Source organism: Haplochromis burtoni, unplaced genomic scaffold (genome assembly GCF_018398535.1).
Source record: "Haplochromis burtoni strain Fernald_Lab_line unplaced genomic scaffold, NCSU_Asbu1 Contig_81, whole genome shotgun sequence".
Classification (NCBI taxonomy): Eukaryota; Metazoa; Chordata; class Actinopteri; order Cichliformes; family Cichlidae; genus Haplochromis; species Haplochromis burtoni.
Genome location: NW_024582442.1, coordinates 536,885 through 549,828, shown reverse-complemented (window position 1 = coordinate 549,828; position 12,944 = coordinate 536,885). Strand labels below are relative to the sequence as shown.

The 12,944-nt window shown below is 40.6% G+C and overlaps 1 protein-coding gene across 2 annotated transcripts in view; it reads left to right on the top strand.

The window, feature by feature from the left end:
- prkcab (protein kinase C, alpha, b) overlaps nucleotides 1-12,944 on the top strand; it is a 123,111-nt gene that overhangs the window by 30,132 nt on the left and 80,035 nt on the right. For both annotated transcript variants that reach the window (XM_005925396.3, XM_005925397.3), the window contains exon 3: nucleotides 8,050-8,132. In XM_005925396.3, coding sequence (XP_005925458.1) covers nucleotides 8,050-8,132 — 83 coding nt within the window. The remainder of the gene's footprint in view (nucleotides 1-8,049; nucleotides 8,133-12,944) is intronic.

Sequence of the window (12,944 nt, the reverse complement as noted above, 5' to 3'; positions counted from 1 at the left end):
ACCATGTTCAAGGATACTATTGCACCACTACTGTGCTGAACCTCGGCTAAGGTTTTTCTTTCCTGTTTTCTGCAACTTCCCACTAACAAGCAGAAATGTCTTATGTGCACATTTATAAACAATTGCATTTGCATGCATGCATATTCAAATAGCAGGATGTTGTGGTGACAGTAATAATTGGTAGGCACAAACAGACTTCTGGGGAAGTTTTTTGCAAATTTATGACAGGAGAAAGATTATAATGCTGTTTTCTGTCCTCATCAAATCTTATCTTTCACTATCTTCTAATTCCAGCTCTATTATTTCTCCCATTCCGCTCTCATCTTCTGTTTTCTTTTTCCTTCAGTGGTCTTTGTGAATAGCTCTATTGTTGCTTTCAAGGTTACACGCTCATGTAAACTCTCTGTTTGCGCCCTTATTGTTGCATCTCTGCCTTTTATGTGCCCATACCATGCATAATTGAATGTATGCACGGAAATCAAATTTCCAGGCCTTTGTTGTAGCTTCAGCTCCGTTCATTTCCCCCCTCTCCATGTAGATGCTGTTTGCCGGTATATTGCACATGTACTTCATTTCTTAGTGGCAGTGTCAAAAACAGAGATGTATATACTGACACAATTTAGTCGGCAACAGTGTTCTCACAGTTATAACTCTGAACAAGTCTATTACTTGGGGCACATTTTTACCAAATGGGTAACTGATGACTTTCCTGTTTTTAAATTCTCAAATGACTTTTATCAGCTCACCTCATAATTATATAAACAACTATTTGATCCCCTGGCGAGTTTCTAAGTTTGCTCACTCAAGCTTCGAGTTGAGCAAACTTAGCAATCAAGAAACTGAAAGGATTTAGAAAGTTTCTGGAAAGAGTAGTGGACCAAAAATCCTTCACGAGATGAGTTCAAACCTGGTGACCAACTACAAGAAAAATCTTCCTGCTGTTCTTGCCATCAAGGTTTCTTCCACCAAGTACTAGGTGATTTCCTTACTTACAAATTCAGCAGGAGATCAATTATTTCCCCAACTGTATACAGTATGAGGCCTCAGTCACATAGTCCTAGAGACCAGTCTGCGACTCTGTGGCAACCTCTGACTGCTACGGCTGGGCTCGGAGTACCAGCTGGTCTTCAAAATAACCATTGAGTGGTTGTGAAACTTGAAAATTTGAGAATGTATAAAAGCTCCCCCTTTTAAAATGTGTTGGTTGTAGTAATAAGGCACAACTTTAACACTTTTTCCAAGTTTCACCATTTGATGGTTAGTTAACATGTCTTGCAGAAACCATGCAAATCCCTTAGAGACTAAAGCAATTGCAAACAAGCAAAAAATTGGGACCCTTTAACGGTCAAAACCTCTAGAACAGATGTCCAAGTTTGTTTATGCATCTATGGATTCTGTCCGGAAATGTGATTTCATCTGGTCACATTTTCGCACGATCTGATGCTGAGCAGAATGTTGGAGATTTCTATATTTTCCAAAAGGTTGCTCAGTCAAGTGGTAGAACCAGACTGCTCAAAACCTCTAACAAGCCTCTTTAAATCCAAATGAACTTATGCATGTTGAAGTGTAAAAGCCAAGGGTTAGTGCAAGTAATCAGGATGGTAAAGCGACTGATGGATATAGTTTCTCCCTGACCTTTGAACTGCATCAAAATTTGACGAGAACTTGACACAGGCTAGAAGTTCGTCTGTCTGCCGGATGCATTGTGTTGGCTCGTTTGTACATGGTTATATTTCAGCTTTTTCCATATCTGTCATTGAGTACTTGCGCAGGCTTGTGGCAGCAATAGCTTTTCATTCATCATTCTCAGTTTCTCACACACATGCCGGCCTCAGATACGTTGATGCGGCTGGATGTCTGTATCAGCGCGTGCCACTTATAGCGTCCACCGAGTAGGTGAAAGAGAAGTGCAGGGGAAATGTCTTTCCTCACATTTTCACCACGTCGCAGTTCAGTACACGCTGTTCCAGCCCTGGCCAGAACCAACCCTAAAAATAACTAAGAGAGGACAAGAAACCTCTCTTTTCCTCTCCGCTCCTTTTCTCTGACATTTGTCTTGCATCAAATGACAGAAGATCTGCTGCAGAACGAGCACAGTCGAGATGAGGGTGGAGGGGACAAAAAGGAGCATTTTACACAGTCATGTGCCTGCTTGGGACGAAACCTTTCTTTGTGTTTATTTAAAAGATACTGCATTATGAGAGGCTGCGAGCAATTCCCAGACAGGGCTAGGTGAAGAAGCTGTCACCCAGCATCACCTCGATAATATTTTATAGCGAAAACGATGAGCTGTTGTTTGAGCAGCATTTGTAACTGGAAGCATCCATCTCTACAGTCACGGGAACCCCTGTGGATTTGTTTCCACCTTCTCTGCCTGTTCATCCATCGTGTCACACACTTCCTCCTTTTCCTCCTGCGGATCTCAGATCAAAGCTTCTTTTCTCTTTGTGTTCAGATGCACTCTGGGGGACCTGGATTGATTGAATGTGTCTGGAGGGTATTGAGTTGGTTCTGTGCTGCCCGTGTCCTGCGCGCTTTCTCTCTCATATCTCCACTGCAAGCTTTTCTTCTGGGCAGGAGCACATCATAATTCTATTAACGGTGGCTCGGTAGATTATCAATTTTCCCAGATTAGCCAGAGCTAAATACACACTTGAAAGGATCAGAGGAGAAGGGGTATGGATGTAATGGTATGTGTGAAACCATGCCACCTATAGAGACAGGCACTGGGATGATGCATATAAACATGTGCTTTCCACCTTCTGCACACACGCACGCTTGCGAGAACGCTTTTATGTTGTGTAAGCTGCTTTATAATGCCAAAGCCCCTTATCTCTGTGCTTATGTAATTAGGCTGGTAAAACAAAGCCCATAGTAATTAATCATAATATCCCTGACGATACAGTATGTTACTGTCACCTCTGCTCCCGCTGCTTTACATAGCTCTCCCCGCGAGAATGAAACCATTTGGAGACAACTGCTCTTCTCACTACTGAGTTCGTCAGTCACATCCCTCTGAGTCACCAGAAAGATTAATTCTAGTGCGTTTTAGTTCTCCTCCAGCACTTTATAACAAAACTCCTTTAACACAGGAGAAATAGAGAAAATGATTTTCTGTTACTTCAGTTCATAAGATACTGTGCAAAAGTTTTGAGCTACCCATCATTTCTTTATATTTTCTTAGGGAAATGTGAAATGGGTCCAGTGATGTATAAACACAAATGGAAGAATATAAGGCAAAGAAATTCAAAACAAACAGTTTAACAATTCTAATGAGATTGAAAGTCAGTATTTGGTCATCTCTTTAACAAAGCTTCAATAATGTTAACGTCTGGGCTCTGGGGAGGCCTGTCCATGACTAAATGATCCATTATGTGCTTTTTCTAGCCATGTGTGCTTTTACTGCATTGGCAGGGTGTTCGGGATCGTTTTCCTGCTGAGAAATGAAGCCAATCATAAGCGTTTCAGATAGTATTACATGGTAGATCAGAATGTGCTTATATTTAATAATTCCATCAGTTTTGACAGAACCTTCACCATGTTTTACAGGTGGGTGTAAACTCATTGTTTCACTCCACTCTGGATTTCATCACTCCAGAAAATCTGTTGCCACTGATTTTGAGACCAGTTCTTGTATAATTTGGCACACTTCAGCTTTTTCTCTCTGTTTACCTTCCTTAACACTGGCTTTTTGACAGCTAACCATCCACTAAAACAATTTATGAGATATGCTAAGTTTATGCAATAGTGGTTTATTACTTGAGTTAGGTGTTTTTCCTTTTTGCTTTAGAGTTCTTGTTTTAGTTGGGTGTTATGTGGCTTGACAAAAAAAACAAAACAAAACAGTTCTTTATAAAATGGTCAGATACAAGAACTGGAAGCAAAATGGGTGGAAAAAGCAGCTAATGTCTAAAGAAAAGCTTTAAAAGACCTTCTGAAAAGCTGGAGAACAATTTCTCAGGACCACTTAAAATTTATAATAAAGCCTGGCTCCTTGGAAGAAAATTCAATGAAGTAAGGGTTGACTCAAGACTTTTGCACAGCACTGTATAGATGGAAATTACTGAGTGCATGTAACTTCCCATAAGCTCCCAGAGAGCTTCAGTGTTTCAGCCGCGGCAGCATGCAGTGTTGGCTTCTACTTTTTTAAGACGGCTTTTAGATTTATGTGTGTATCATTCTGTGTGCATGCACATGAAAGTCAATGCCAAGGATTATAGTTGCAGAGAAGCACAGTCTCTGACTTGTGTAAGTGTGGTTAAGCTTTCCTGACACGTGCACACTCTCCTGGACTCAGGCGCACAAGGTCCAAAGCTAGATTTATCCCTTCCACTATATTCAGCTTAGGTGCCCTCCTTCACCTCTGAACTGGGATCAGTGTCAAGTCGGTCAGCTCAGCTTACCAGCAGACATTCAAACGGTCAGGGATCAGCACTAAACAGAGGCAGTAATGGGCATGTGGGTGTGTAGCCGAGGGTGTGAGGAGTGCTGATGGACGGGCAGAGAGAGAGAGAACTACAGACGTCATTACACGCGTGATTCACATATTGTTAGTAGGCTGCAGGGAGAAAAAGAAAAACCTGATGATTGCACTCAGAATTAATCCTGCTGAGTAAAACTCTGTGTTAGAGAAGATGAAAATACACGCAGCAGATTTTATGTGCTTTGTGCTTTTCCTTTGCATCTAAGCAAATGTTTTCTTAATTTGAATGACGGCTGAGTGGGCAGGATGTGGGATGGGAGGACTGAAAGTTTGACTTTTGGGCAAGTTGGAGGTGGATATGAAGTGGGTATGAATGCCCTGAGGTCAGCACCAAAACAATTACTAATATAATCAGCATGCACCGATAGGAGAAAAATGAAATAATAAAATGTTGAAACGCTCTTTCAAGAAGTCTAATGTGAATTCAACACTGGTGTTTTTCAGTTGCTTTGAAGAAAAAAGGGACCTTGAGCTCACCTTTTAGAAGTTAAAAGTAAAAAAGATTTAAGGTGGTTGGCTTGGCAAATTTGCATTTAAATGATCATGCTATCTGTTGTGTGAGCCCTGCCACATCAAGGAAACATGTAGACCATTTTTGGAAATGAATCTCCTCCAGCTAAACAGTCATCTAAAATTCAGAATAAGATGTGAAATAATATCTGACACACTGATACAGATCTAGCAAATTCATTTTTACATATTCTTAAAGACTCGATCAAAATAGCTACGTCTTTGGTGAACAGTAGATGGATCAACTCGGGCAGGGCTGAGATAGGTTTTGGTCGCCCGACCGGAGATATCGCTAGCTCCGGGACATCGGGCTAGCGATTTTGCGAGCCCTGAACTGAAGGCCCAGATACATCTCTTTTCCCTATTTCTTAAGAATATGATTTCAGACACCGTTCATCTGTAGTGTTTTTTTTAGCCTTCTTCTTTTCTCTTCTTTTGTCTTCCAGTTACCTCAAATCTTTTAAGGACACACTGCACACCTTGCTGAGATATGCGAACTTTTTGACTAATAGCTCTTTGGGAATCACCAAAAACAAATTATGTGGCTTTCCAACAGGCTGCTAATAACACACTGACTAAAGCATCAATTTAAAACTGGTTCTTTGCTACGTTATCTGCTGTATGTAGACTTAACACTGGTTCATACCTTGACTTGTTTTTTTTATGATATAAACAAATGCAGGATGGCTAAAGACTAGCACTGTAACTTGGCAAGTGAGGGACACTGATAAACTGTATGGGTTCATCACACAGACACAGATACCTGTTACTACTGTAAGTACTTGTAACATACAAACAAAATGCAAAAATGTAACTCCTAAAAACTATTGCATGTAGACCTCTAGAATGTTTAATAGAACACCTACGATTCTTAGGTCTTAACACGATGAATAAAGTTAAAAAGTCCAGTTCAGTGAATCGGCTTAGTGAGGTCATGTCAAGCTAATCACTAGTGACTGAATTCTCCAATCACAAACATCTGTCATGCCCATTGAAATGTATGGCTTTACCTCTCAGAATTATTGAAATGAGTATGTTGCATAAGCATTCATTTTTGCTGTAAAATTGGGTTTTCAGTATAGGAGTCTATGGGGATTGACTTGCTTTTGGAGTCGGTCTCGAGTGTACATTTGAGGAAGTGCAGTTTTTGGTGCCTCCCCATTGGCCTAAGGTTTCAGCCCTTGAAGTTGTTTCTTTGGCAATTCTAAGGATTTAGTATGTATTTAGCATGCTAGCATTGGATACTGTCATTAATAGACATATTTAGCAGCATATCATACTTATTATTATGTTTTTATTTAGTGGTGTACAGAATTCCAAGTACATTATAGTAATAAGGTGACAGCGTGGTGATAGCATGTATCCTGAAGAAGCTGAACTACCTCTGCAACCTAAAAGGGCTGATGGTAGCGTCTAATGCTAGCAGGAGTGACTAGGCTACTAGCAAAAGGCAAAGCTACAGAAAGATCAGTCAGGACTAACATAAAGAGAGCAATGGTCTGTGAAAACCACTTATTAAACCTTTACTTTTTGGAGGTTCTCCACTCTGCCTAATGTAACTTTTAATTTATACGAAAGAAGGTGAAACGGATTCACAAAGGTTTCTGCTTCCTAACTGGACATAATGATATCCCTGAAGTTTAACTGACTTTGTGTGTATTGTGTGATAATCAAGTGCACCCTTAATATAGTTTTGGAAATTCTTTTTCACAATAGTTTTTAACCCAGTTAACTACATCAGTGAATCCCATCTCAGTCATAGCATTTTATGTGTGCGATGACAGACCAAAGATTCATATAGCAATATTGCAAGCATGGATGGACCTGATTTCATAAATCCCCACTGTTTGCATTTACACCTGTACTGAGTGCCTGGTTTGGCTGTTGCGTACTGTACATTATGAAAATGACAAATGGCACAGATGACAGCTTCAGAGCAGGGATAAATCACTGTGGGCTGCTATTTTTGCTGAGCTTTGTGTGCCATCCCCTCCCTCTCTGCTTCATTTTGTGTTTATTACTCAAAGAGATGAATTCATACTGTACATTGCCACCAGCTCGGCACTAACCACAGGCAAGAACACAAAAAGATATCGCAGTTGATTATTAGTTTAGGATTAGGGCTACGCTAAAGCGTTATGTTGAAGACGCTCACAGTTATGCTAATGATCTCTAAATGAGTATCTAACTATCTATTTGAAAAGTATCTAATTAGCCCAGCAGAATGATACAACTGCCTTTCAGTCAAAACCCCTGCTGTTTCTTGGACGGCAGCAAAGTAATTTCTCTTGTTTAACCAATGCTTGTCAGATTGTCTGGCAACTGTGTGGCTTTGCTGGCAGAATTACAGACAAAACCACACATATATGATAGTGGGAGAGCGCAGTAGTGCACATGAGCAAGCAGGCAGCTTGACAATGAGCGAAGCAGACAGATTGTGTGAGAATGGATAAAGAAGAAAGAATGAAGAATTTCAAACAATGCAAGAGAAAAATACTGTTGGGTACAGAGAGTGAGAGACGGAGAGGGAGTCAGCTCGCGCGCCAGCTGTCACAGATGTCCACATTTTTGCTCCCCCCCAGATCAGCGGCAGAGTCCAAATGTAAATGCCACTATCGCTGACTTGATAGCAGCGTCAGATGTCATGTCAGCCGTGTCACGCTGAGTGACACTTTGGTATAGGCGGATCCCATTTCAGTGGGAGACAATGATACAATTGGTATCAACCCCAACAGCTTGTAAAGAGCCGAGAGCTGCAGAAACATTTTTTGAGTGGGTGTGAGTGTGGGTGTACACATGCATTTCAGTCTGTTTGTCTGCTTGCATTTGTTTGTGACAATGGACAAGTACATTCCTCTTTGTGTCTCCTTCTATCTCTTAACTGTTTGTCTGAAACTTGGATTGTTGGTACTTTTTTGTGAATGCAAATGTTTTTTTTTAAAGAAGCAGATTTTATGGTTGAATGGCCTTCATAAACTTGTAAGACAAAACAGCTCACAATATTGTGCCTTAAGTTGTTCCTGTAAAACTCTCTGCTCTTTCTTCTTTTCTCTCAGTTTGCTGTTTCGTGGTCCACAAACGGTGCCATGAGTTTGTCAGCTTCTCGTGTCCCGGAGCCGACAAGGGTCCCGATACAGATGTAAGTGAATGCTTTGCATGACTCCAGGTTTTTCTATGCATACACCTGAGTGCATCTATCTGCACTCCCAGTCAAATAATATATATAGCATATGTAGTAAGTTCTATGACGTGTCACAGCTCAGTGTGATTCTGTGTGTAAACACTGAAGTAGGAATTAATTACAGGATTTATCCACTATATTTAGAGTCTCCACAGAAAGTGTAATGAAGAGAGTCCACAAGAGTAAAGCATGAAAATACACAATGAGTAACTTAGCCCAGCATAAATTAACATTTCCTTCTATAATGATGTGTTCACAAAACATCTGCTGAAATAGCGATGGGTGATATAACCTTTACCACACTATTTTTGTTAGTTTTTCTGTGGGATTATATAACTACAAAAAATGAACAAATTAAAAGCAATATTAAATCTAACCCTGATTCAATCGTTTCTCACTCTATTTACAACCAAAGCGAACATCAATAAGGAAAAAATGCTGTAGGCCTAATGTAGGTAAATTAGTATATACAATGTGGTTCTGTCTCAGAGTTGTTTAAATGATCAACATTTACCTGTCTGTAGCGTAGCTGTTAGGGTGTATTTAATGTAGGATTTGATGGATTTATTGGATGTGATGATGAAGCTGTCAGATATAAAAAGATAATAAAACCTCTCTCATGTGTTTTAAAATCTTTAAGGACTGCATTCACTGTTAGACAACATTATGTCAAAAATATCGTACTAGTACATGCCAATGTGACAAAATTGTCAAGTTTGTGCCTGTGCATGCTTTTGGCTGATAAACTTGACCATATTGAGAAAAGTATCAAAAACAGAGGTGGTGGATGTTGCTAGTTTGCTGGAAATGGGTCATTTTAGCTTGTTGCTAGGTAGTTGCTAGGGACACATATAATTGAACTTTTATGGATATAAATGAGATTTTTTTTGTCTTGAAATAAAGATATTATAGATGCATAAAGGCCAAACCCAGGTCATTTTGGCCTATTACTCGGTGGTTGCCAGGCAACGTTGTGACATCCTAATATGGCAGGCATAATTCAGCTTTTGTGGATATAAATTAGATGGTACTGTATGAAACAAAAATCATTCGATGTTTTTGCAAGATGTTATACGTGCGTAAATGCTAAAGGCAGCTCATTTTATGCCGTTGCTAGGCAACATGATGTGTCGCAATGTAGATAAGAACCTTCAGGTGCCTGAGATGTACCTGCCAAATTTGGATGCTCAGCTCCTGACGGTTTGGGAGGAGTTCACGGACGAACAGACAGACAGAGAGATTTCTTGTATTGTAAGATCACTGTATTGATTTTACAATAGTGACTATATTGAGTCATTCATCTATTTGTAGTATAAAACATGTGAGGCACTTTTTGTTTGTTTTTTGCATCTACACATCAGGTGTGATAACATTATCCCTCACTGGTCATCTTTTATTCCTCAAACTGCATGTGACGCTGTCTGGTTCAGGGTGGTGTTGGAACAAAGGTCCCTCGAGGTACAGCATCCTTGTCAGGGGCGCACGTGTGACCCTGCTGTAACAGTTGAACCTCAGCCTCCCCTTTCCGCCGGCCATGATGCGATCTGTCCTTGGTTAGATAAGAGGTGGGGGTCAAGCACGGCCACACCGCCCGCTGCAAGAAAAACACTGTAAACTCCCCATCCTGTCAAACCAGCTCTTCATCTCCAGCTCTTCATCTCCAGCTCTTCATCTTCTTTAAGTGGGCAAACATAATACTCCAATTGGGCTCTGGTGTTCTCACATTTCAGCTTCACCAGACTGAAAGAACTGCTAATGAATGCTCCCTCGCAAAGCCGATTAGAAGACTAGGCGCACTCTCACGCTAATATTCTCTCACAAACTGTAATCAAAAGCTTTGTTTTTAATGACTGCATTGTCTCAAATGCTTGATTAACTCCTGCGACGATACTCTGTGATCAGCACCTCCTCTCGAAAATTTCCATGTTTTCTTCATTAAATAACATCAAACGCCATTAAAGTGGTTTAAGAAAACATAAACCCAGTACAGTTTGGTGAAAGCGGTTACATCCCAGGCAATCAAGAGAGAAAGAGCACATCTTTAATGCCTGGTGTTGATCAACTTTTTATTAAAGCGGTTACTCTCTGTTGGCTTCTCTTCATCTCGGTTTAGCTACTTTAACAGTCATTACTCATTTCTCCCACCTTCTGAGGCCCATTGCTCATTTTCTCTAGCACTCCTGGGCTGTTTCCTTGTTATTCATCCATGTATCTCCTCGACTCTGCTCTGTCTTCATGCCTAACTATTCCTCTCTATCTTTCTGTGCTTCTGTTATCTCTCCCTCCCTTTCTCTCGCTCTTGCTAACATGTACACCTACATTGCTAGCTTGAAGTGCTCATTGTGAGTTTTGCCATGTTGTTAGCGCCCATTATCCACCGGCTAGCTTGGCAAACGGTGAATAGGGTATGAACCTCTTTGAATTTCAGTGATGATACAGGACTTACTCACCGACAGAGCTTTAAAAACCTGCAGAGCACTTCATTTTATTTAATTCCATCAGTTTTTGACACTTTCCTAAATCAGAACAATTTCCATGCATAATAGTAATAAACTAAAGGACCAAGCGGCCAGTTGGTCGGTGGCTTCAGCAAGCGCAAGAAAAAAAAACCTCACACCTTCTCCCTAATGAGTATATATGATTTTACCATCATGCACTAATGCATTAAGAAGTATCTGCGTTTAATAGTGACAATGACTCACTAGCACCTGTTAATCCCTCCCTCTCACCATCACTCCACACACTCCCCCATCTCTGCACCTCAGCTTCTGATTCAGCATGTGTGGTGTCAAGGCTCTCTGAGTCTGGCTTCAGGCTTGGAAACACACACACACTCACTGTCACTTTCTCTCTTACTCACACACACACACACACATATATACACACCCTAAGTCCCTTTTGCACTGTGGGTTGAGAGTGACCCTTGCACCAGCCTCGGCGTGCGAATGGCGTCATCTGTCCAGCAGATGCTTTGATCCACTCGCAGATTGACATGGAGAAGACAGAGAGATGTTCAGATTAGCATGTGAGTGAAAGGCGCCCTCTCTCTCTTTCCTCTTTCTGTTTCTCATTCAGCACACTGAGGCGTAGGCGGTAAATAGTTCTGTATTATCAGTCAAGGATCACTCTGAAACCTGTGAATGAAGGTGACTCATTCACGGAGAAACAATATGGATTTCACAACCAGATTACATTTTCACAATGGGCCCAGATCTTTGACCAGATCAAGTCTTTTTTGTGATTTCACTGGATTTCATTGACAGATGTGGTTGCTGTGTCTGAGGAGATTATTCTGTTTCTCTCCAACCAGCCTTCTGATATTTATTTTAAGAGTCAGCTCTGCCATCTTTTTTTTTTCTCAAGCTGTGCTTCACTTTAACTGTGCACAATCAAAGCCTTTTTAATCTTAGTATATATGACATATCCATCTAATCATCACCCCGTCAATGCAACCATCATCTTTTTCTCTTGGTGAGAAGTATTATCCTTCCCAGAGACTCAGTGGCAGCATGTAACATTATATTTTTCACAACTGATTGGTTACATAACTTTAGCTCTTTTTAAAAAAACAAACAAACATTGAAGCTGTAAAATATTTAAATTTTTGAAGTTTGTTTTGCTGACTAACAATTAGAAGCATTTTTTTTCCTGAAAATCTCCCACACTTATTCCGTTATCTAAAATGCTGGTTTTGTTCCAGTTGACTGTTTGTTTCATCTGTAATAAGGTCCATCTCCCAGCTCTGTAAATAAACTTGAGGTAATGTCTGCACAAACAGCTGGATCAAAACTGCCCAAAACACTCTTCTCCCATGCCGTTTCCTAATCTTCTGGGAAAAATCTGACATCATTATCCCGACCAGCTGGATGTTGTCCAGCTTGATGAAATGCGATGATTTATTGACGGATCACTGACTGGACTTACTGCAGTGCTACAGCTGGTAGCACCGTGAATGGTGAAAATTTTTGGTGGTGTAGTTGGCGGCTATATTCCAACTCAGTATCACATTAGGATGTGTAAGAGCCATTAATGTCTCTACTGTGATGTGGTTTTATTTTTTACTAGCTTTGATGTCATGTGAGAGTTAAATTTCTTTCTCTTTCCTGCCTCAAGCGAATGCTAAAGACAGATTTGCAGGAATGCAATGCATTTGTGTCTGTTTGCGTCGGTTTTTACCTGCAGACAGCTTCGTAGTGTGTTGTCTACATGTTGTAGTGGTTTATTGTCACCAGGGGGCAGTGTCACAAACAACAAGTCTCTTGCTTCTGCAGTTGCTGGTCATTTTTTAAAAGTTTTTTTTTTCACATTTCTCCCATTTTTTTTAACTCCACTGTCATCCTTTTGATTCTCTAGACCACTTTTCAACCAATCAACATTCCTCCTATGCACGATGTCATTTACTTTGAGCTACGTGCTGTTGGTTTTTATGGGAGGACTGCAAACAGGCACGTGTATGGCAGCATTTGCAAATAAAGACCCTGCCATGCTTGAAGCTTGCAGACTCTGGCTGTGATGCGAATGTGCATGGACTGGTAAACTGGTTGTGACACTGGATGAATCTTAGCCAGCCACCAGAACTACAGAAGGCTGACTGGGGAGAACATTAAACAGTGGGGTAAAGCAAATTAATTCATTAATCTCATTCATCTCCACCAGTTCTGTATAGTGTACGTGCACAGCTTTTTGGCCTAAAGTATGTTGCCACTGTGATGCATTCATGAGACTTTTACAATTCCCACACTCAGAAAGTATCTATGTAAACCAGTAAGG